Source organism: Oncorhynchus clarkii, chromosome 23 (assembly GCF_045791955.1).
Source record: "Oncorhynchus clarkii lewisi isolate Uvic-CL-2024 chromosome 23, UVic_Ocla_1.0, whole genome shotgun sequence".
Classification (NCBI taxonomy): Eukaryota; Metazoa; Chordata; class Actinopteri; order Salmoniformes; family Salmonidae; genus Oncorhynchus; species Oncorhynchus clarkii.
The window spans coordinates 38,695,001-38,720,102 of record NC_092169.1 but is presented as its reverse complement, the minus strand read 5'-3'; the positions used below and the strand labels follow the sequence as shown (position 1 = coordinate 38,720,102).

Genomic DNA, 25,102 nt, shown 5'->3' with positions numbered 1-25,102 from the left:
TAAGAACAAATTCTAATTTACAATGACGGCAATATACTGTATGTGAATTTATTTATACTTTTACTTAAGTATATTTAAAACCAAATACTTTTAGACTTTTACTCAAGTAGTGTTTTACTGGGTGACATTCACTTTTACTTGAGTCATTTTCAATTAAGGTTATCTTTACATCTACTTCTTCCACCAACGGCTTCACTGTGGGCACAATCAGAATGCGGATAAGATCAGGACAAAGGACGCATGTTAGACCAGGTGTAAACGAGGCTTTTGGTAGCGCAGGGCACAGATGACCATGTCCGGAGTTGGAGCGCACTCCCATTGGCTAAGCGAGCGCTACGTGTACATTACAGCAGCAACAGGTACCTCACATGTTTACAGTTATCTTCATCCTCGGAGTGGAACCTCAGACGCTTCTACCACTTAAGCAAAACGTGCATTCTGAAGATATTATCGATGTTCCATGGTGAAAACTATTCTTCTACATACAGGGGAATCTTACTTTCACTTGAAAGGTAAGTTAAGTTTCAATTTGTTGTCCATTCCATTTTTCTTCATAGAAATCCAATGAAGTTATATCAATTTAAGACATTCACAGTTTTTTCAACTATTCAAATAAAAATAGCCTTTCTTACTGAAAAACGTGATATACAGTCCAGTCCGTAATTATTGGCACCCTTGGTAAAGATTAGCAAAAAAAATATTGTATAAAATAAATAATACAAATACTGAGCTATATTGTATGCTCAAGAAAGGAGGAAAATGTTATTATTTTATACTAATACAATTGCTCAGAGAAATATATTTTGTGTAACAAGTAATATATATATTTCAAAAATATGATTGGTATGCTTGTTTGCAATAGATTTCAATACCTCACCTATCGAGGATAACTGCACTGAGCCTTTTTCTAACATGTTTTATGAGATTGGAGGACACATTGGGAGGGATCTTAGTCCACTCCTCCATACAGAATCTTTCCAGGTCCTTGATATCCGTGCACTAATGGACTCTCCTTTTCAATTCAAACCACAGGGTTTCAATTGGGTTCAAATCCGGAGACTGAGATGGCCATTTTGTTGATTTTGTGGTCATTTAACCATTTCTTTGTGGATTTTGATGTGCGCTTGGGGTTATTGTCATGCTGGAAGATCCACATTGCTAAATGGCATTGGCACTTGGATTAGAATCTGTGCTATGGTCAGATGACATTAAAACAAGAGCTCTTCGGCCGCGCGTCACTGGGCAGCTCGGGCCCGGGTTTCCCATTGTAATCCATAATAGTTTTCAAGCCCTGCCACATCCGACGAGCGTCAGAGCCGGTGTAGTACGATTCAATCATTGTCCTGTATTGACGCTTTGCCTGTTTGATGGTTCGTCTGAGGCTATAGCGGGATAAAAAATATTAAAACATACAGTGAAGCCGCTCATCATTTACCATGCATTCAGTCATCTAACAGACTCACATCCAGAGTGACCCAAAAGGGAACATCGACAGATCTCCCACCAAGTCAAAACGGGGGCTCGAACCAGCGACCTATCTGCCACCGGCTATGCTTCTAACTGCCAGGCCACCAACCATCCAATATCCCACAGTTCCCCGAGAGCTGCACCTCAACCATCCCGAGAACCACGCCCCCACCCCGAAAAGAACAACAACCTCTCCCTCCATTCCCCAACCCCAAACCCTCCCAAGCCACCATCCCCCAATGCATCATCAATCAACAAACTGAACAAAAGAGGAAAAAGAGAATGTGTACACACGTACAAGCACCTGCTCATCAACAGCCTCAGGCAAACAATCATTGGATGTACAGTGCCTTGCGAAAGTATTCGGCCCCCTTGAACTTTGCGACCTTTTGCCACATTTCAGGCTTCAAACATAAAGATATAAAACTGTATTTTGTTGTGAAGAATCAACAACAAGTGGGACACAATCATGAAGTGGAACGACATTTATTGGATATTTCAAACTTTTTTAACATATCAAAAACTGAAAAATTGGGCGTGCAAAATTATTCAGCCCCCTTAAGTTAATACTTTGTAGCGCCACCTTTTGCTGCGATTACAGCTGTAAGTCGCTTGGGGTATGTCTCTATCAGTTTTGCACATCGAGAGACTGACATTTTTTCCCATTCCTCCTTGCAAAACAGCTCGAGCTCAGTGAGGTTGGATGGAGAGCATTTGTGAACAGCAGTTTTCAGTTCTTTCCACAGATTCTCGATTGGATTCAGGTCTGGACTTTGACTTGGCCATTCTAACACCTGGATATGTTTATTTTTGAACCATTCCATTGTAGATTTTGCTTTATGTTTTGGATCATTGTCTTGTTGGAAGACAAATCTCTGTCCCAGTCTCAGGTCTTTTGCAGACTCCATCAGGTTTTCTTCCAGAATGGTCCTGTATTTGGCTCCATCCATCTTCTCATCAATTTTAACCATCTTCCCTGTCCCTGCTGAAGAAAAGCAGGCCCAAACCATGATGCTGCCACCACCATGTTTGACAGTGGGGATGGTGTGTTCAGGGTGATGAGCTGTGTTGCTTTTACGCCAAACATAACATTTTGCATTGTTGCCAAAAAGTTCAATTTTGGTTTCATCTGACCAGAGCACCTTCTTCCACATGTTTGGTGTGTCTCCCAGGTGGCTTGTGGCAAACTTTAAATGACACTTTTTATGGATATCTTTAAGAAATGGCTTTCTTCTTGCCACTCTTCCATAAAGGGCAGATTTGTGCAATATACGACTGATTGTTGTCCTATGGACAGAGTCTCCCACCTCAGCTGTAGATCTCTGCAGTTCATCCAGAGTGATCATGGGCCTCTTGGCTGCATCTCTGATCAGTCTTCTCCTTGTATGAGCTGAAAGTTTAGAGGAACGGCCAGGTCTTGGTAGATTTGCAGTGGTCTGATACTCCTTCCATTTCAATATTATCGCTTGCACAGTGCTCCTTGGGATGTTTAAAGCTTGGGAAATCTTTTTGTATCCAAATCCGGCTTTAAACTTCTTCACAACAGTATCTCGGACCTGCCTGGTGTGTTCCTTGTTCTTCATGATGCTCTCTGCGCTTTTAACGGACCTCTGAGACTATCACAGTGCAGGTGCATTTATACGGAGACTTGATTACACACAGGTGGATTGTATTTATCATCATTAGTCATTTAGGTCAACATTGGATCATTCAGAGATCCTCACTGAACTTCTGGAGAGAGTTTGCTGCACTGAAAGTAAAGGGGCTGAATAATTTTGCACGCCCAATTTTTCAGTTTTTGATTTGTTAAAAAAGTTTGAAATATCCAATAAATGTCGTTCCACTTCATGATTGTGTCCCACTTGTTGTTGATTCTTCACAAAAAATACAGTTTTATATCTTTATGTTTGAAGCCTGAAATGTGGCAAAAGGTCGCAAAGTTCAAGGGGGCCGAATACTTTTGCAAGGCACTGTAACAGCATTGCTCCTCAGCATCATTCAAACATTTCTTATAAGCGTCTGGATTGGTGTTTCCGCTCCATGTAATCCATGACTTCTGGTTTGGATATGTACGTACGGTCATTGAGGGGACGACGTCATCGATACACTTATTTATGAAGCCAGTGACTGAGGTGGTATACTCCTCAATGCCATCGGATAAATCCCGGGAACATATTCCAGTCTGTGCTAGCAAAACAGTCTTGTAGCGTAGCATCTGCGTTATCTGACCACTTCCGTATTGAGCGAGTCACGGGTACTTCCTGCTTTAGTTTTTGCTTGTAAGAAGGAATCAGGAGGATCGAATTATGGATAGATTTGCCAAATGGAGGGCAGGGTAGAGCTTTGTACGCGTCTCTGTGTGTGGAGAAAAGGTGGTCTAGAGTTTTTTTCCCTCTGGTTGCATATGCTGGTAGAAATTAGGTTAAATGGATTTAAGTTTGCTTGCATTAATGTCCCCAGCCACTAGGAGCGCCACCTCTGGATGAGCATTTTCTTGTTTCCCTATGGCCTTATACAGCTTGTTGAGTGTGGTCTTAGTGCCGACATCGGTTTGTGGTGGTAAATAGACAGCTACGAAAAATACAGATGAAAAGTCTCTTGGTAGATAGTGTGGTCTACAGCTTGAGGTACTCTACCTGAGGCGAGAGATCTAAGATCCCTCCTTATGTGTTCTCTAATTTCATATAACGTTTTAGAAAAAGGCTCAGTGCCATTATCCTCGCAATGTGAGGTATTGAAAGTTATTGAAAACAGGGTTGCAAATTATTTTGACCTCTGTATTTGAAACTTTTTTTTTTACTTGTTAATTAAATAAAATTTGCCATATGTATGTTGTTTGTATAAAAAATTATCAATCTAACCTTAATAATCTTTTCATAATAAGCAAAAGCCTAAAAGTGTTACTTTGTTACCCAACTCATCATCACAATGAAATAATACTGAATGTATAATTTCTGTAAATACTACAGTATGTAGTTGGTTTTATGCTGTGAAAAAACTGTTAGAATAACTTGCTGTATAGCAGAATAGCCCCTTGCAGTGATTTCACCTGTTACCATGTTACATTAATGGCGTCTGATGAAGCATACCAGTAGGCCAACAGCCTCCACACAGACACACATTTCACATCATAGATAGCCTATATCTCAGACAGGTTTACTGTTAATCTCACACAGTGATCTGCAATTTAAAGGAGCAATCTGTGATTGCTACATCTGCGATTGCTACATGCAAATGTCGTACCCCATCAGAATCCAAAATATATGCTTGTTTTACTCAATTGTTTGTAAACGATTTAATTGTAAACCAACAATGTATAGTCTCAAGGCATGTTTAAAACTATAACTGTGATATCATGGATGGTCAGTCCTTGCATTCATAGCTCTGTTCATGAATTTGAAAGTGGTAACATTTCTTCAGCGCCAGCCCTCAGCTGTTTACCAAATCAGTGGCGGGGTGGCGCTTTGTTATTTAAGGTGCAGATTTCCCCTTTAAGTTATGAGATGGAGTACACAAGGGTAAAATCTCTCTCCCCAAAATTGTGCTGTACTTTTCTGTCTCCTGTCTGTGTTAAAAGAGCGTAACCTTGAGTTGGGTATTATCTGGAGGCCTGGGTAACCTACAGTAGGATAAGACAGGTGGAGATTACATTATAGCATTTTCACACACTGGCTGATTAGATAGACACTGTGTTTCTTACATTTTTCTTCACGTCAAAAGAAAATACATCTTCATTTAAAACTGAATAAAAACAATTCTAAAAAGGCCATATTTCTGTCTTATTGTAATATAACATATATAACTCATCATTAATCATCATAAACAGTAGGTTTAGTTCCATTAGCTAATTACAATGTAATTACAGTGTAATCAGCATTTCACGGTGAGGTTTACACTTGTTGAATTCGGCGCATGTGATGAAGTTTGATTTGATTTTAGAACTTGGGTTTGTCAATTTGTAGTTGTTTTTCTGAGTAATAAGGACGCAAACTCAAGTACCCCCTGTATAGTTTTATTCAAAATACAAATATTTCCCCTTTATTTAACCAGGTAGGTCAGGTAGGCCAACTGCGACCTGGCCAAGATAAAGCAAAACAGTGCGACAAACACAACAAGAAAGAGTTACATATGGGATAAGGAAATGTACAGTCAATAACACAATATAAAAATCTGTATACAGTGTGTGCAAATGAAGTAAGGAGGTAAGGCAGTAAATAGGCCATAGTGGTGAAGTAATTACATTTGAGCAATTAACACTGGAGTGCAGATATGTGCAGATGAGGATATGCAAGTAGAAATACTGGTGTGCAATAGAGCAGAAAAATAAAAACAAATATGGGGATTAGGTAGGTAGTTGGATGGGCTATTTACAGATGGGCTATGTACAGCTGCAACAATTGGTAAGATGCTCTGACAGCTGGCACTTAAAGTTAGCGAGGGAGATATGAGTCTCCAACTTCAGTGATTTTTGAAATTCGTTCCAGTCATTGGCAGCAGAGAATCCTGGAAGGAAAGCGGCCAAAGTAGGTGTTGGCTTTGGGGAGGACCCGTGAAATATACCTGCTGGAGCGCGTGCTACGGGTGGGTGTTGCTACGGTGACCAGTGATCTGAGATAAGGCAGAGTTTTACCTAGCAGAGACTTATAGAAGAGCTGGAGCCAGTGGGTTTGGCGACAAATATGTAGCGAGGACCAGCCAAATAGACTGCATCCAATTTGCTGAGTAGAGTGTTGGAGGCTATTTTGTAAATTACATTGCCAAAGTCAAGGATCGGTAGGATAGTCAGTTTTGCAAGGGTATGTTTGGCAGCATGAGTAGAGGCTTTGTTGCGAAATAGGAGGCTGATTCTAGATTTAATTTTGGATTGGAGATATTTAATGTGAGTCTGGAAGGAGAGTTTACAGTCTAACCAGACACCTAGGTATTTGTAGTTGTCCACATATTCTAAGTCAGAACCGTCCAGAGTGGTGATGCTAGTCGGGCGGGCGAGTGTGGGCAGCGATTGGTTGAAGAGCATGCATTTAGTTTTACTAGTGTTTAAGAGCAGTTGGAGGCCACGGAAGGAGTGTTGTATGGCATTGAAGCTCGTTTGGAGGTTAGTTACCAGTGTCCAAAGAAGGGCCAGATATATACAGAATGGTGTCGTCTGCGTAGAGGTGGATCAAAGAATCACCCGCAGCAAGAGTGACATCATTGATATATACAGAGAAAAGAGTCGGCCCGAGAATTGAACCCTGTGGCACACCCATAGAGACTGCCAGATGTCCCAGATAACAGGCCCTCCGATTTAAAGCACTGAGCTCTATCTGAGAAGTAGTTACTGAACAAGGCGAGGCAGTCAATTGGAGAAACCAAGGCGTTGGGTCTGCCGATAAGAATATGGGGATTGACAGAGTCGAAAGCCTTGGCCAGGTCGATGAAGACGGCTGCACAGTACTGTCTTTTATCGTTGGCGGTTAAGATATTGTTTAGGACCTTGAGTGTGGCTGAGGTGCACCCGTGACCAGCTTGGAAATCGGATTGCATAGGGGAGAAGGTATGGTGGGATTTGAAACGGTCTGTGCTCGGTTTGTTAACTTGGCCTTCGAAGACTTTAGAAAGGCAGGGCAGGATGGATATAGGTCTGTAACAGTTTGGGTCTAGAGTGTCTCCCCCTTTGAAGAGGGGGATGACCGTGGCCGCTTTCCAATCTTTAGGAATCTAAGACGATACGAAAAAGAGTTTGAACAGACTAGTAATAGGGGTTGCAACCATGGTGGAGGATAATTTTAGAAAGAGAGGGTCCAGATTGTCTCGTCCAGCTGATTTGTAGGGATCCAGATTTTGCAGCTCTTTCAGAACATTAGCGGTCTGGATTTGGGTGAAGGAGAAGTGGGGGGGCTTTGGCCAGTTGCTGCTGGGGGTGCAGAGGTGTTGGCCGAGGTTTGTTAGCCAGGTGGAAAGCATGGCCAGCCATAGAGAAATGCTTATTGAAATTCTCGATTATCGTGGATTTATCGGTGTTGACAGTGTTTCCTAGCCTCAGTGCAGTGGGCAGCTGGGAGGAGGTGCTCTTATTCTCCATGGACTTTACAGTGTTCCAAAACATTTTGGAATTAGTGCTGCAAGATGCACATTTCTGTTTGAAAAAGCTAGCCTTTGCTTTCCTAACTGACAGTGTATATCGGTTACTGACTTCGCTGAAAAGTTGCATATCGTGGGGACTATTCGATGCTAGTGCAGTACGCCACGGGATGTTTTTGTGCTGGTCAAGGGCAGTCAAGTCTGGAGTGAACCAAGGGCTATATCTGTTCTAAGTTCTACATTTTTTGAAAGGGGCATGATTATTTAAGATGGTGAGGAAAGCACTTTTAAAGAACAACCATGCATCCTCTACTGACGGGATGAGGTCAATATCCTTCCAGGATACTCAGGCCAGGTCGATTAGAAAGGCCTACTCGCAGAAGTGGGAGTGTTTGACAGTGATGCGGGGTGGTTGTTTGACCGCGGACCTATAACGGACGCAGGCAATGAGGCAGTTGTTGCTGAGATCCTAGTTGAAAACAGCAGAGGTGTATTTAGAGGGCAGGTTGGTTAGGATGATATCTATGAGGGTGCCCATGCTTATGGATTTTGGGTTGTACCTGGTAGGTTCCTTGATAATTTGTGTGAGATTGAGGGAATATAGCTTAGATTGTAGGCCGGCCGGGGTGTTAAGCATATCCCAGTTTAGGTCACCTAACAGTACGAACTCTGGAGATAGATGGTGGGCAATCATTTCACATATGGTGTCCAGGGCACTGCTGGGAGCAAGCGGCAACAGTGAGAGACTTATTTCTGGAGAGATGGAATTTTAAAAGTAGAAGCTTGAACTGCTTGAGCATAGACCTGGATACTATGACAGAACTCTGCAGGCTATCTCTGCATTAGATTGCAACTCCGCCCCCTTTAGCAGTTCTATCTTGATGGAAAATGTTGTAGATGGGTCTTCACCGTCATCCACAACGCAGAAGCCAGTAGACCAGTCGTGATGGATCGGCGGGGCTCCGTGTCGACAAAGGGTCCAGGCCAATTGGCAAGAGAGGTATTGTAGTTGGTGTACTTCGTTGGCTAGCTGGGAGATGGTCCTAGCTCGAGGCTAGCTCGAGGCTAACTGGTGCTTGCCTCTGGACCGGGGCGTTAGCCACAATAGCCACTCGGTAGCAGCTAGCTAGCTGTGATGATCCAGTGTAATGGTCCAGAGCTTGCAGCAGGAATCCGGTGATGTAGTGGAGAAAAGCAGTCTGATATGCTCAGGTCTGATAGCGCGCTGTGCAGACTGGCAGGTATTATCCGCACTAAATGGCTGGTGTCTGAGCTAAACATAATGACCGCCAGCAGTAGCTAACAATGACTAAATAGCTAGTAGCTAATGATGGCTTCTGATGGCTTGCCTCTGATGGAGGTTCCAGTTATAAGGTCTAAAAAAAAATAGCAGATCCGTACCACATTGGATGAGGCGAGTTGCAGAAAGGTATATTTAATTTGAAAATGGAAAAAAGAGATTGAAATATATACAAAAAATGAAAAAAATGAATATATATAGCCTCATTATTGTTATTTTTATTTTTTATTTTTTTTAAACTTTAGTTAATTTAGTAAACATGTGACAAATAAAATTTGATTGGATGATTTGATTTGACAGTGGAAGGGGAAAATGGTGGTCAAAAAACTGCATATTCCAACTTAAGTATTTAAACTAATCTGTAACACTGTAGCCCTCAGGGCAAAGGCACTGCCACTTGTTTGCTTATCTCTTCCTTGACAAGTCCTTTCTATAACCAGTTGTTGTTTATGTTGTCTTTCAAGGCTGTTGTGAGGAAGAGGGGTAACTAAATCAGGCTGAAGGATGAAGTCTAAAGGGAAGGCGGCTAAGTCATGCAGAAAACCCTGGACCGAGCCAGACCTGGACCTTGAACCAGAGAACAGAGAACCAGGCACCAGCGAACAGGAGGGCTCTGAGGCCTCGGTCCGTATTGGAGGCTCCTGGAGAGGCATTCTGAGGGGCGGGGACCACGAGCGAGGCGGAGGCGGTGGCAACACCCACGGCCCCCACAGACACCGACGGTCTCACAACAGCAACAAAGAACGCAACGTCCGGCGGCTGGAGAGCAACGAGCGGGAGCGCCAGCGCATGCACAAACTTAACAACGCCTTCCAGGCTCTTAGAGAGGCCATTCCACATGTCAAAATGGACAAGAAGCTCTCCAAGATTGAGACGCTGACGTTGGCTGAGAACTACATCAAGTCCTTGACCTCCATCATCCTGGGGATATCCAGCGCCCGCCTGCCCCCTGGTGAGACACCGACAGAGGCTAGCGCTGCCAGACTGCTCCAGTGTTACCAGCAGCACCTGGAGGAGGATGGGGATGAGAGCCTGTCTCAGTTCCTCACCCAAATCCACAGCTTCAGCCAGGAGAGCTAACAGCTAGCCTCAGTTCCTCACCCAGATCCACAGCTTCAGCCAGGAGAGCTAACAGCTAGCCTATGTTACTCACCCAGATCCACAGCTTCAGCCAGGAGAGCTAACAGCTAGCCTCAGTTCCTCACCCAGATCCACAGCTTCAGCCAGGAGAGCTAACAGCTAGTCTCAGTTCCTCACCCAGATCCACAGCTTCAGCCAGGAGAGCTAACAGCTAGCCTCAGTTCCTCACCCAGATCCACAGCTTCTGCCAGGAGAGCTAACATCTAGCCTCAGTTCCTCACCCAGATCCAAAGCTTCAGCCAGGAAAGTTAATAGCTAGCAGGTGCTAACTCCACAGCCAAAGAGTTGAAGCATCCAGGCTTGACTTGGGGAGCGAATCTCAACTTAAACCCTATCTACCATATTGTACACTGCTACTCTATGTATGACCATGGCCAAAAGTAGTGCACAGATTGGGGAAAGGGTGTCATCTGAGATGCAGCCTTATACTCCGACAAGCTAGTGAGCTATAGCGACATACCTGACCATGCACTAAATGGAGCAAACAAGAAGGTGAGGTGATTTGGAGCACTGTACCCTTGACATTCATTCTCAGAAACGTAATGGTGGAGTACAAGTGAAGACAGACAGACAGGCAAAGAGCACCAGCAGCCTGTGGACTATGTCAGATTAGACAAAGACCTAGCCAGAGCTGTGACAGACAGAATCCCCAAAGGACCATGATATAACTTCTAGAACAGGGGAACTTAAAGTTCATCTCACGTGGGATTCTGACTCTGATATGTGGTGAGAACCAAGTCAAAGAACATTCCAGCGCCATTTAATCTGTTTTCTTTATTTTTTCTGTCATTTTTCCTAGCTGGCGATTAACTGTAGTTACTTGATTGGTCAGAAATGTAAAATAGCTGATTGTTAAAGTATAGTTCTCCAGCATACACTGTAGCCCACAGGGGCCCAAGCTGTGTATATAGGACAGGCCACCCCTGCTTTAGATAGGACAGGCCACCCCTGCTGTAGATAGGACAGGCCACCCCTGCTGTAGATAAATAAATGTTTTCAACCTTTTAGGAACAATGTTTGTTTTCCCAGCTGAGCACTACCTCTGGACACAACAGTCACATACAGGACAAGGATATGCGTACCTATACTGGTCGCACAGACTGCCTCTCGACACAACAGTCCAAGAGTACAAGACAAGGATATAATTTCCTATACTTGTCCCACAGACTTTAGTCAAATACTGTACTGTTTAAGGAAGGGAAAGAATACACACTGTAATTTAAAGTGTAAATCATTAGAAACATATTTGTATGTATATATTTTATTTGGGGGTGGTTGACAGTTATTAAATTGCAGAGTGGAAGACAGGTAGGTGGGACAAACAGTTTGAAGGGTTAGAGCAGGAAATTGAACTCATGCCTTTGGTGGGAAGAGGAAGCCAGCAGTGTTATCGCTAGACCACAGGATCTACACAGAGCCATATGTGTACATGTCAAAATGTACAGTATGTGTTGACCAAGTTGTTTTACCTCCATGACCCTATGGTATCTTGTGTTTTTATGTTGGTAGAGCATGGGGCTTCCAATGCCAGGATAGTGGGTTCAATTACCACTTGTACACAGAAAGTATGCAAACATGACTGTAAGTTACCTGGAATAAATGCATCAGCTAAATGGCATATTTTATTAGAACAGTGGTGTGAAAGGTGAATGTAATAATTATGTTGCTCTTACAATGTGTGTTTGAATGATACTTCTGTAATATCTTTGCAATCCTGAGTTCGCCTGAGACTCCAAGAAAGTGTGAATTGAAAAATGTAAAATGAGAATCTTCCTTATCAATAATCACATTTATTGAGAGGACATTGACCATGCACACTATTAGAAGGAAGAAATGTATATCTCAATAACACCCTTGTTCGAGTTGGAACAGTACCGGCTTATAGTATTCTGTTTTACACCATAATCAACAAAAGCAATGGAATCCTGAAGAGAAAAGTCCTCCGATAGACTTCTGATTTTCATGCTATGGTGTACCCCCTTCCCATCCCAAACTATACGTGTAATGTGTCCCTCCTTTAGGATAAATCCTGTACTGTAGTAACAGCAGTATGTACTCAGTGTCATTATCAAACAATGCACTTGTTGTATTATGAACTGCCATAGGAAGATAAAGTGACAGTATTCACAGATATACAGTTTTCTGGACAATTAATGATTTGTAGTTGCAGTATATCAGTCACTATTGGATCTTCATCATTCAGTTACAGCAGTAAGATGAATGAATGCCCAAACGTGATAGTTTCAGCCTTTGTGGTTTAAAGATAATAGTTAATATGACTTAATATGACTGATATTTTATGATTTTTATATATCAATGTACAATAACCCAACCTTGAAATATCACAATGAAAACATTTATACTATACTCGTATTCAGATTTATAAAAAATATATATATATGTTCTTTCCACCAACCCCTTCACGTGTGTTGGCTGCCAGTCACGTGTGTTGGCTGCCAGTCACGTGTGTTGGCTGCCAGTCATGTGTGTTGGCTGCCAGTCATTACTGCTAAAATCATAGGAGGTGAAAAATATGCAGATTATAGTGTTAAAACTCTTATTTTCCTGGGAAACAAACAAATTAACTTTTAAGCCTTTCAAAGACATCATTTTTCAAGCAATTCACATTTTTTTAATGAAAATAAGAATATGTACTTTCTTTTCAAGAGTAACACAAGAATGCTATAGAAAAAACTGTCCCCCTAGGAACATGGACATACAAAACTCTTCACTGTGGTCATCACAGATACAAACCATTCAGGGGAAAGGCATATAACTGTGAAAGCGCCATGTGCTATCAAAGGATTCATAACCTAAATTATTCTCGGTAAATAAACCCTTAATGTTTTTGTTGTGACTCCAGTGGAATCTCTACGTTACCAGCAGGTACAAAGTAGGAAGTATAGTAACTTATTGGAACAGAATCAGTAAACACTACTGATCGCCCACCTTCACAGAATCATACATCGCCCACTTTCACAGAATCATACATCGTCCACCTTCACAGAATCATACATCGGCCCAATAACATTGAATACCCCAGAAAACACTATCACCAATATAACAAACAAAACATCTATTCACATACAGCACTGTATACACCTACACACAGAAAACAAAACATTCAACCAAACAATAACAATAAATAAAACAAAAAGTTATCTTAAGACCACAGATTTAAATAATGATGATGCAATGTTCGAAGACTGAGTCACACAGTTTAAAAATGACTAGTGCTCTATGTGGGAAATGTTGAACATGACCTGCTAGCTGTGAAGAGAGAAGGTGATTGGCTGAGTCAAGCTGAGGGCACAGAGCTAGGGTTCAAAGGTAATTGAACACAACCAGGTGATTGGACAGAAGAAGAGTTTGACTTCAGACACTTAGAGGGTGAGGCTGGAGCTGGGAGCTACAGTACAGTGTGGGTGGTGGAGTAGCTCCATTGGGGCTTTTGTTTTGTAGCGAGAGTTGGGCTGAAGACAGAACAGAGATACAGTGTCCACTGGCAAATACTCTATGTGTGTGTGTGTTTAACACCTGACAGCGTTCCCGTTCTCCTCTATGTTCCTGAAGGAGAGCGGTCTGCGAGGTGGATGGGTGCGGAGGGGGTCCGTCAGGGAGGCGGTAAGGGAGGGTGTCAGGGAGGGCATACGGACACGGGGAGCCTCGAAGGAGTTCCCTCTCACAGTGATGTGGTCCCAGCCACCCTGAGGAGAGAGAGGAAGAGAAGAATAGAGGGAGAGACAGAGAGAGAGAGAGAGAGAGCGAGACAGAGAGAGAAAAAACAAGAGAGAAAAAGAGAGAGAGTCAGACAGCCCCCCTACCAAGAAAACCTTTCCATTGAAAGTCATTGGTGTCTCAGAAGCAGGTTGGTGAGTCAGGGTTAGAGGTAAGGTTAAGAGTCTCACCCCGATGCCATAGTCCCACGACTGTCCCTTTGGCTCCATTAGCTGAACCCCCAGACGGTGACAGACTGTCCCACAGCTCAGACTGTGGCTGCCTTGCACCTTGTCAGCTATGATCCACACCTACACAACAACAATGAGAAGGGTTGAGTTACTCAACACAGTGCAATGTCAAGAAGTTAGAATTTTGAAAAAAGAGGAAGTCATTATCATTCATTACTGCCAACAACAACCACCCAGTTTTTAGATTGTAGGTTCTGCTCACCTGGTCCAGAGGTCCTACGGAGACCTTGCGTACATTGTTGGAGATGTGTTCCCATGACGATCCCTGGGGGCAGCTAGGAGTCAGGCCCTGTCTGAACCACAGGTTACCTGGATGGAGAGCACCAAATTAAAATCATGAAAAAAATAAAGAAGAGATGGTTCAACTAATAGACGTCTGACAATAACAAAGGTCCATGTCATTGTCAGTCATGACGTTCTCGTCTGTAGTACCATGTTGATCCACTGTGTAGACTGACGTCCTCCCTACAGACACCTGTTGGAGCTTCTGCCTGACTGGAGAGGGGATGTGGTACCAGCAGTCTCCTACAGGGGGCAATAGTACATTAAACAGCCAGTGATTAGAGTCTTCTCTCATCATTAGGTCCATCTCTGTGATAGGAACCAGAACTCAGAGAGAGGTAAGCTCCTCCCGAAAACAAACATTGAGCTATTACTGTAAAGCACTTTGTGACAACTGCTGATTTAAAAACAACTTCAGAAATACATTTGAGTGATTTGACTGAACTATTGATTAGCAGTAAGACACACAGGACTGAAAGGAGAATCCCTGGGTTCTGTCAGAGACGGTGGGTTCTGCGTGATTCTCTGACTGACCTGAAGGGCTCTGTGCGGTCACGGAGCCCCTGTAGAAGGCAGAGCCATCCCTGGCAATGGCCCACACCTGGTTGGCCCCACCAATGGAGATAGACTTAAAGGGCTGGTCTGTGCCCACATGGAGCCATGACGTCCCCTAGAAACACACGCAACCACTTCTGTTATCAACCACAATGTCTGTGTATTCATGGTGGACTTGTGTGTTGTATGTTTACATATTGTGTGTGTGTGTGTGACTCACAGCAGGCGTCAGTAGGGTGACTCCCAGTCTACAGAGCACGTCTCCCTTGTTACTGATGGCCCACAGAGGGATCGGCTCAACAATGCTCTGAGCTCCACACGGGATGATGGTCACGTCACTCAATGGGATAGGTGGGACTTCCTGCCACGGCCCTGTGGTGGTCAGTTTACACTTCCTGTCAGAGGAAATACAAGGGTTGTTCAAATAGGAGTTAAGTCACACCTAGACCAGTGTACCAACAGTTGAATAGGTGTGTAAATACTGGGCTGTGGGTCCCCAAGACCAGGATTGAAGAACTCTGCCCCAGACACTGATCTAACATCAGTTGTTGTGTTTCCTTCCCCCAATGGTTAAGGTTAGGATTTAGGTAGAGTAAAGCTGATCCTAGATCTGAGCTTACGGGCAATTTTTCCCCCAGAGCTCAAACCCAGGCTTGTTTAAACACAGTGGGCAGACTGAGGACAGACCATAGTGTGCTTACTAAACAAATAGTGATGAGGAAAAAGGGCGATTGTTGTGTGGTAACATACAGTACCTGGCCCATCGCCTACGACGGACAAAGTCCTTCAAGGTCTTGTGGCCATGATACGACCTGGAAGAGTACATACAGATTGAGGGAGATAAAATACATGATAGTGACAGAAACAAACACATATCATGGCTACTTTCATGCAGGGAAAATATTCAGCTTGATATGTGATAGATAGACCAATGAATATGTATTGGGGAAGGTTAGATACACTCACGTTGGGAAATCAGCTGCATATTGCCAACCCTCTCTGTCTGTCCCTCCAGAGATACCGTAGTCAATGGCCCAGTCTGCCACCTGATAGAGACAGAGCAGTTAGCGGAACAAACTTTGTAGGACTATTTTAGTCATCTAATGGCACTCTGTGCATATTTAGTTCAGGTTCAAAAGTTATATTGTCCTGGGGTGAAATTGAAATGTTTTGTCCGGTTACTGGTACCCACCCATGTCCAATGAGGGGATGGAGGCTTGGTGTTGGCCTTGGTACACTCCTGCAGTCCTGTTGCATCACTCCACATGTAACGGTCTGTTGGGAGGCCTCTGTTGGTATATCCTGTGACTGGGTTCCACCTCTGGTTCTCATAAATGTAGACACACTTCACATCTGTCTGGGTGTAGATGTTATCTGTGCTGCTGGCCAGACCTAACAAAAACAATAGAGGGGTTATAGTCATGAGCTGAGACAAAACAGCCATGAAACATACCCTTACACCCTGACCAAACTGGCCCCGGGCATGCGCCTGTTGAAACATACCCTTACACCCTGACCAAACTGGCCCCGGGCATGCGCCTGTTGAAACATACCCTTACACCCTGACCAAACTGGCCCCGGGCATGCGCCTGTTGAAACATACCCTTACACCCTGACCAAACTGGCCCCGGGCATGCGCCTGTTGAAACATACCCTTACACCCTGACCAAACTGGCCCCGGGCATGCACCTGTTGAAACATACCCTTACACCCTAACCTAACTGGCCCCTGGCGTACGCCTGTTGAAACATATCCTTACACCCTAACCAAACTGGTCCCGAGTGTACGCCTGTTGAAACATACCCTTACACCCTGACCAAACTGGCCCCGGGTGTACGCCTGTTGAAACATACCATTACACCCTGACCAAACTGTCCCCAGGCCTGTTGAAACATACCCTTACACCCTAACCAAACTGTCCCCGGACATGAGCCTGTTGATTTTGTCTATCCACACTAGACGCGATCATGACACACAGGTTAAAATACCAAAACCAACTCTGAACCAACTATATTAATTTGGGGACAGGTCGAAACACTTACAGTACCAGTCAAAAGTTTGGACACACCTACTCAGATTTTTCTTTAATTTTTCTATTTTCTACATTTTAGAATAATAGTGAAGACATCAAAACTATGAAATAATAAATATGGAATCATGTAGTGACCAAAAAAGTCAAACAAATCAAAATATATTTTATATTTGAGATTCTTCAAAGTAGCCACCCTTTGCCTTGATGACAGCTTGGCACACTCTTGGCATTCTCTCAACCAGATTCATGAGGTAGTCACCTGGAATACATTTAAATTAACAGCTGTGCCTTGTTAAAAGTTAATTTGTGGAATTTCTTTCCTTCTTAATGTGTTTGAGCCAATCAGTTATGTTGTGACAAGGTAGGGGTTGGTATACAGAAGATAGCCCTATTTGGTAAAAGACCAAGTCCATATTATGGCAAGAACAACTCAAATAAGCAAAGAGAAATGACAGTCCATCATTACTTTAAGACATGAAGGTCAGTCAACATGGAACATTTCAACAACATTTCAAGAAAGTTTCTTCATGTGCAGTCACAAAAACCATCAAGCGATATGATGAAACTGGCTCTCATGAGGACCACCTCAGGAAAGGAAGACCCAGAGTTAGCACTGCTGCAGAGGATAAGTTCTTTAGAGTTACCAGCCTCAGAAATTGCAGCCCAAATAAATGCTTCACCAAGTTCAAGTAACAGACACATCTCAACATTAACTGTTCAGAGGAGACTGCGTGAATCAGGCCTTCATGGTTGAATTGCTGCAAAGAAACCCCTACTAAAGGACACCAGTAAGAAGAAGATACTGGCTTGGGTCAAGAAGCACAAGCAATAACATTAGACCGATGGAAATCTGTCCTTTGGTCTGGAGTTTGGTTCCAACCACTGTGTCTTTGTGAGACGCAGAATAGGTGAATGGATGATCTCTACATGTGTGGTTCCCACCGTGAAGCATGGAGGAGGAGGTGTAATGGCATGGGGGTGCTTTGTGGTGACACTCAGTGATTTATTTAGAATTCAGGGCACACTTAACCAGCATGTCTACCACAGCATTCTGCAGTGATACACCATCCCATCGGGTTTGCGCTTAGTGTGACTATCATTTGTTTTTCAACTGGACAATGACCCAACATACTGTACACCTCTAGGCTGTGTAAGGGCTATTTGATCAAGAAGGAGAGTGATGGAGTGCTGCATCAGATGACCTGGCCTCCACAATCACCCAACCTCAACACAATTGAAAGAGTTTGGGATGAGTTGGACCAAAGAGTGAAGGAAATGCAACCAACAAGTGCTCAACTCCTTCAAGAATGTTGGATAAATCATTCCTCATGAAGCTGGTTGAGATAATGTCAAGAGTGTGCAAAGCTGTCATCAAAGCAAATATATGGCTATTTAAAATATATTTTGATTCGTTTAAGACTTTTTTGGTCACTACATGATTCCATATGTATTATTTCATCATTTGATGTCTTCACTATTATTCTACAATGTAGAAAACTGTAAAAATAAAGAAAAACCCTTGAAAGCTATTGTATGAAACATTCATGGAAATTTAGCTAGCTTGCTGTTGCTAGCTAATTTGTGCTGGGAGATAAACATTGGGTTGTTATTTTACCTGAAATGCATATGGTTCTGTTTTTAGCTGGATTTTTGTAGAATTTTGACCCGGAGTCATAGAAAATGGTGTGTTTCTCTACTCCAACAATTAATCCACAGATAAAAAGCGAAACCTAGGGGGCAGTTAGGTTAGTTTCTTTGATTAATCTCTCCTTGTTCGCTTGTCAATCACCCATAGGGGGGTTGTATGCTCGTGAAAACCAATGAGTAGATGGGAGAGGCAGGACTTGCAGCGCATCAAGCTTCTCAAATAGAACCAAGTTCTATTTTAGTGTTCGGCAACGTGAGCAGTTTGAGAAAAAAATATTGCAACATGCCCGGTTTGGTTTCCCTATTAGTGGCTATACAGTACTTGGTTTATGTTTAGCATGCGCTTTAAATCCAGTCCAGCAGGTTTATGTTTAGCGTATGCTTTCAGTCCAGTCCAGTAGGTTTATGTTTAGCGTATGCTTTAACCTCACTGGTGTAGGGGGCAGTATTTTCACGTCCGGATGAAAAGCGTGCCCAGAGTAAACTGCCTGCTACTCAGGCCCAGAGGCTAGGATATGCATATTATTAGTGGATTTGGATAGAAAACACTCTGAAGTTTCTAAAACTGTTTGAATGATGTCTGTGAGTACAACAGAACTCATATGGCAGGCGAAAACCTGAGACAAATCCAACCAGGAAGTGGGAAATCAGAGGTTTGTAGTTTTTCAAGTGATTGCCTATCCAATATACTGTGTCTATGGTGTCAGATTGCACTTCCTAAGGCTTCCGCTAGATGTCAACAGTCTTTAGAATGTTGTTTCAGGCTTGTACTAGGAAAGAGGAGTGAATAAGTGCTGTTTGAACCAGTGGTCTGGCTGAAAGCCTTTAGTTTAGTCACACGCGCAGCCGTGAGCGCGAGCTCCGTTCCCTTTCATTTCTAAAGACAAAGGAATTGTCCAGTTGGAATATTATTGAAGATTTATGATAAAAACATCCTAAAGATTGATTCTATACGTCGTTTGACATGTTTCTACAAACTGTAATGGAATGTTTTTGACTTTTCGTCTGGACTTAGTGCCTGCGCCTTGTGCATTTGGATTACTGGACTAAACGCGTGAACAAAAAGGAGGTATTTGGACATAAAAACAAACTTTATCGAACAAAACAAACATTTGTTGTCTAACATGGAGACCTGGAAGTGCCATCAGATGAAGATCATCAAAGGTAAGTGATTCATTTTAATGCTATTTCTGACTTTTGTGACACCTCTCCTTGGCTGGAAAATGGCTGTATGGTTTTCTGTGGCTAGGCGCTGACCTAACATAGTCGCATGGTGTGCTTTTGCCGTAAAGCCTTTTTGAAATCTGACACAGCGGTTGCATTAAGGAGAAGTTTATCTTTAATCGTATGTTAAACACTTGTATCTTAGATCAATGTTTATGATGAATATTTCTGTAATTTGATGTGGCTCTCTGCACTTTCACAGAATGTTTGTTTGAGACAATGCATTTATGAACATAACGCGCCAATTTCAAATGAGGTTTTTGGACATAAAGAAGAACTTTATCGAACAAAACACACATTTATTGTCTAACATGGAGTCCTGGGAGTGCCATCTGATGAAGATCATCAAAGGTTAGTGATTAATTTAATCGCTATTTCTGACTTTTGTGAGCCCTCTCCTTGGCTGGAAAATGTCTGTATGGTTTTCTGTGACTAGGCGCTGACCTACCATAATCGCATGGTGTGCTTTAGCAGTAAAGACTTTTTGAAATCGGACACTGTGGTTGGATTTACAAGATGTTTATTTTTAAAATGGTGTATAATACTTGTATGTTCGAGAAATTTTAATTATGGGATTTCTGTTGTTTTGAATTTGGCGCACTGCAATTTCACTGGCTGTTGTCGAGGTGGGACGCTACCGTCCCACTTGTACCAGAGAGGTTAAGTCCAGTCCAGTAGGTTTATATTTAGCGTATGCTTTAAGTCCAGTCCAGTAGGTTGATGTTTAGCGTATGTTTTAAGTCCAGTCCAGTAGGTTTATGTTTAGCGTATGCTTTAAGTCCAGTCCTGTAGGTTTATGTTTAGCGTATGCTTTAAGTCAAGGCCAGTAGGTTTATGTTTAGCGTATGTGTAACCAATGTGAAATGGCTAGCTAGTTAGCGGTGGTGCGCGCTAATAGCATTTCAATCGGTGACGTCACTCGCTCAAAGACCTTGAAGTAGTGGTTTCCCTTGCTCTGCAAGGGCCGCGGCTTTTGTGGCGCGATGGGTAACGATGCTTCGTGAGTGACTGTGGTTGATGTGTTCAGAGGGTCCCTGGTTCGGGGCGAGGAGAGGGACGGAAGCTATACTTTCACATTGATGCTGTTGACCCGGATCACTGGTTGCTGCGGAAAAGGAGGAGGTCAAAAGGGGGGTGAGTGTAACTGATGTGAAATGGCTAGTTGGTGGTGCGTGCTAATAGCGTTTCAATCGGTGACATCACTCGCTCTGAGACTTTGAAGTAGTTGTTCCCCTTGCTCTGCAAGGGCCGTGGCTTTTGTGGCACGATGCTTCGAGGGTGGCTGTTATTGATGTGTGTAGAGGGTCCCTGGTTCGAGCCCAGGTAGGGGCGAGAAGAGGGACAGAAGCTATACTGTTACATATGCTTTAAGTCCAGTCCAGTAGGTTTATGTTTAGTGTATATTTAGTGTGTTTACCCTGCAAGAATCCCCCTCCATAGCCGCCAGTGTAGACCCAGACAGTGTGGTCGTAGCCAACCCCCCACACCACCCCCAGACTGTTAGACTCCACCAGACGCAGGTGGCCCCCCACCTGATGCCAGAACCTGCAGACACACAACGTGGGGTTGAAGACAAAGTAAGGAAAAGTATAACATTTTAACTGAAAGGCTATTCAGACAGTCAAGGCTATTCAGACAGTCAAATCAAATCAAAGTTTATTTGTCACGTGCGTCGAATACAACAGGTGTATTACAGTGAACTGCTTACTTACAGGCTCTAACCAATAGTGCAAAACAGGTATTAGGTGAACAATAGGTAAGTAAAGAAATAAAACAACAGTAAAAAGACAGGCTATATACAGTAGCGAGGCTATAAAAGTAGAGGCTACATACAGACACCGGTTAGTCAGGCTGATTGAGGTAGTATGTACATGTAGATATGGTTAAAGTGATTATGCATATATGATGAACAGAGAGTAGCAGTAGCTTAAAAGAGTGGTTTGTGGGTGGTGGGTGGCGGGACACAATGCAGATAGCCCGGTTAGCCAATGTGCTGGAGCACTGGTTGGTCAGCCCAATTGAGGTAGTATGTACATGAATGTATAGTTAAAGTGACTATGCATATATGATAAACAGAGAGTAGCAGCAGCGTAAAAGAGGGGTTGGGGGGGCACACAATGCAAATAGTCTGGGTAGCCATTTGTGGATCTGTTTGGGCGGTATGCAAATTGGAGTGGGTCTAGGATTTCTGAGACAATGGTGTTGATGTGAGCCATTACCAGCCTTTCAAAGCACTTCATGGCTATGGACGTGAGTGCTACGGGTCTATAGTCATTTAGGCAGGTTGCCTTCGTGTTCTTGGGCACAGGGACTATGGTGGTCTGCTTGAAACATGTTGGTATTACAGACTCAATCAGGGACATGTTGAAAATGTCAGTGAAGACACCTGCCAGTTGGTCAGCACATGCCCGGAGCACACGTCCTGGTAATCCATCTGGCCCGGCAGCCTTGTGTATGTTGACCTGTTTAAAGGTCTTACTCACGTCAGCTATGGAGAATGTGATCACACCGTCGTTCGGAACAGCTGATGCTCTCATGCATGCCTCAGTGTTGCTAGCCTCGAAGCGAGCATAGAAGTGATTTAGCTCGTCTGGTAGGCTCGTGTCAATGGGCAGCTCGCGGCTATGCTTCCCTTTGTAGTCTGTAATAGTTTGCAAGCCCTGCCACATAAGATGAGCGTCGGAGCCGGTGTAGTATGATTCAATCTTAGCCCTGTATTGACGCTTTTCCTGTATGATGGTTTGTCGCAGGGCATAGCAGGATTTCTTCTAAGCTTCTGGGTAAGAGTCCCGCAACTTGAAAGCAGCAGCTCTACCCTTTAGCTCAGTGAGAATATTGCCTGTAATCCATGGCTTCTGGTTGGGGTATGTACGTACAGTCACTGTGGGGACGACGTCCTCAATGCACTTATTGATAAAGCCAGTGACTGATGTGGTGTATTCCTCAATCTCATCGGAAGAATCCCGGAACATGTTCCAGTCTGTGATAGCAAAACAGTCCTGTAGTTTAGCATCTGCTTCATCTGACCACTTTTTTATAGACCGAGTCACTGGGGCTTCCTGCTTTAATTTTTGCTTGTAAGCAGGAATCAGGAGGATAGAGTTGTGGTCGGATTTACCAAATGGAGGGCGAGGGAGAGCTTTGTGTGTGGAGTACAGGTGATCTAGAATTGTTTTCCCTCTGGTTGCACATTTAACATGTTGATAGAAATGTGGTAGAACTGATTTAAGTTTCCCTGCATTAAAGTCTCCGGCCACTAGGAGCACCGCCTCTGGGTGAGTGGTTTCCTGTTTGCTTATTTCTTAGTCTTAGTGCCAGCATCTGTCTGTGGTGGTAAATTAACAGCCACGAAAAGTATAGCTGAAAACTCTCTAGGCAAGTAGTGTGGCCTGCAATTTATCAAAATACTCTACTTCAGGCGAGCAAAATCTAGAGACCTCCTTAGATTTCGTGCACCAGCTGTTGTTTACAAATACGCACAGACCGCCCGCCCTCGCCTTACCGGAGTCAAGATAATTCAGACAGTTAAAGCTATTCAGACACTCAAGGCTACTCAGACAGTCAAGGCTATTCAGACAGTCAAGGCTATTCAGACATTCAAGGCTATTCAGACAGTCAAGGCTATTCAGACAGTCAAGACTATTCAGACAGTCAAGGCTATTCAGACAGTCAAGACTATTCAGACAGTCAACGCTATTCAGACAGTCAACGCTATTCAGACAGTCAAGGCTATTCAGACAGTCAAGGCTATACAGACAGTCAATGCTATTCAGACAGTCAAGGCTATTCAGACAGTCAAAACTATTTAGACACTCAAGGCTATTCATACAGTCAAGGCTATTCAGACAGTCAAGGCTATTCAGACAGTCAAGGCTATTCAGACAGTCAAGGCTATTCATACACTCAAGGATATTCAGACAGTCAGGGCTATTCAGACACTCAAAGCTATACAGACAGTCAAGGCTATTCAGACACTCAAGGCTATTCAGACAGTCAAGGCTATTCAGACAGTCAAGGCTATTCAGACAGTCAAGGCTATTCAGACACTCATGACTATTCAGAAAGTCAAGGCTATTCAGACACTCAAGGCTATTCATACAGTCAAGGCTATTCAGACAGTCAAGGCTATTCAGACAGTCAAATATATTCAGACAGTCATGACTATTCAGACAGTCAAAGATATTCAGACACTCAAGGCTATTCAGACAGTCAAGGCTATTCAGACAGTCAAAGATATTCAGACAGTCATGACTATTCAGACACTCAAGGCTATTCATACAGTCAAGGCTATTCAGACAGTCAAGGCTATTCAGACAGTCAAAGATATTCAGACAGTCAAATATATTCAGACAGTCATGACTATTCAGACAGTCAAAGATATTCAGACAGTCAAGGCTATTCAGACAATCAAAGATATTCAGACACTCAAGGCTATTCAGACAGTCAAGGCTATTCAGACAGTCAAGGCTATTCAGACAGTCAAGACTATTCAGACAATCAACGCTATTCAGATAGTCAACGCTATTCAGACAGTCAAGGCTATTCAGACAGTCAAGGCCATACAGACAGTCAATGCTATTCAGACAGTCAAGGCTATTCAGACAGTCAAGGCTATTCAGACAGTCAAGACTATTCAGACAATCAACGCTATTCAGATAGTCAACGCTATTCAGACAGTCAAGGCTATTCATACAGTCAAGGCTATTCAGACAGTCAAGGCTATTCAGACAGTCAAGGCTATTCAGACAGTCAAAACTATTCAGACACTCAAGGCTATTCATACAGTCAAGGCTATTCAGACAGTCAAGGCTATTCAGACAGTCAAGGCTATTCAGACAGTCAAGGCTATTCATACACTCAAGGATATTCAGACAGTCAAAGCTATTCAGACACTCAAAGCTATACAGACAGTCAAGGCTATTCAGACACTCAAGGCTATTCAGACAGTCAAGGCTATTCAGACAGTCAAGGCTATTCAGACAGTCAAGGCTATTCAGACACTCAAGACTATTCAGACAGTCAAGGCTATTCAGACACTCAAGGCTATTCATACAGTCAAGGCTATTCAGACAGTCAAGGCTATTCAGACAGTCAAATATATTCAGACAGTCATGACTATTCAGACAGTCAAAGATATTCAGACAGTCAAGGCTATTCAGACAGTCAAATATATTCAGACACTCAAGGCTATTCAGACAGTCAAGGCTATTCAGACAGTCAAGGCTATTCAGACAGTCAAAGATATTCAGACAGTCATGACTATTCAGACACTCAAGGCTATTCATACAGTCAAGGCTATTCAGACAGTCAAGGCTATTCAGACAGTCAAAGATATTCAGACAGTCAAATATATTCAGACAGTCATGACTATTCAGACAGTCAAAGATATTCAGACAGTCAAGGCTATTCAGACAATCAAAGATA

The 25,102-nt window shown here is 43.2% G+C and overlaps 2 protein-coding genes across 3 annotated transcripts in view; one reads left to right on the top strand and one right to left on the bottom strand.

The window, feature by feature from the left end:
• Positions 1 to 366: 366 nt before the first annotated feature.
• Positions 367 to 12,249, top strand: LOC139381489 (class A basic helix-loop-helix protein 15-like). The gene is made up of 2 exons (XM_071125079.1): positions 367 to 512; positions 9,295 to 12,249. Exon 2 carries the CDS (start codon positions 9,335 to 9,337, stop codon positions 9,908 to 9,910), a length of 576 nt encoding a protein of 191 aa, XP_070981180.1. The 5' UTR covers positions 367 to 512; positions 9,295 to 9,334; the 3' UTR covers positions 9,911 to 12,249.
• LOC139381488 (tectonin beta-propeller repeat-containing protein 1-like) overlaps positions 11,741 to 25,102 on the bottom strand; it is a 30,309-nt gene continuing 16,947 nt past the window's right edge. For both annotated transcript variants that reach the window (XM_071125078.1, XM_071125077.1), the window contains exons 15-24: positions 21,096 to 21,223; positions 15,968 to 16,167; positions 15,742 to 15,821; positions 15,531 to 15,587; positions 14,996 to 15,170; positions 14,755 to 14,890; positions 14,371 to 14,463; positions 14,141 to 14,247; positions 13,879 to 13,998; positions 11,741 to 13,677 (exon numbers count right to left, since the gene is read on the bottom strand). In XM_071125078.1, the coding sequence (XP_070981179.1) occupies positions 13,501 to 13,677; positions 13,879 to 13,998; positions 14,141 to 14,247; positions 14,371 to 14,463; positions 14,755 to 14,890; positions 14,996 to 15,170; positions 15,531 to 15,587; positions 15,742 to 15,821; positions 15,968 to 16,167; positions 21,096 to 21,223 (1,273 nt within the window). In that variant the 3' untranslated portion in view covers positions 11,741 to 13,500. The remainder of the gene's footprint in view (positions 13,678 to 13,878; positions 13,999 to 14,140; positions 14,248 to 14,370; positions 14,464 to 14,754; positions 14,891 to 14,995; positions 15,171 to 15,530; positions 15,588 to 15,741; positions 15,822 to 15,967; positions 16,168 to 21,095; positions 21,224 to 25,102) is intronic.

Bases quoted from the DNA above. Each gene is read 5' to 3' on its own strand.
- LOC139381489 (XM_071125079.1), top strand. From the start codon at position 9,335: ATGAAGTCTAAAGGGAAGGCGGCTAAGTCATGCAGAAAACCCTGGACC.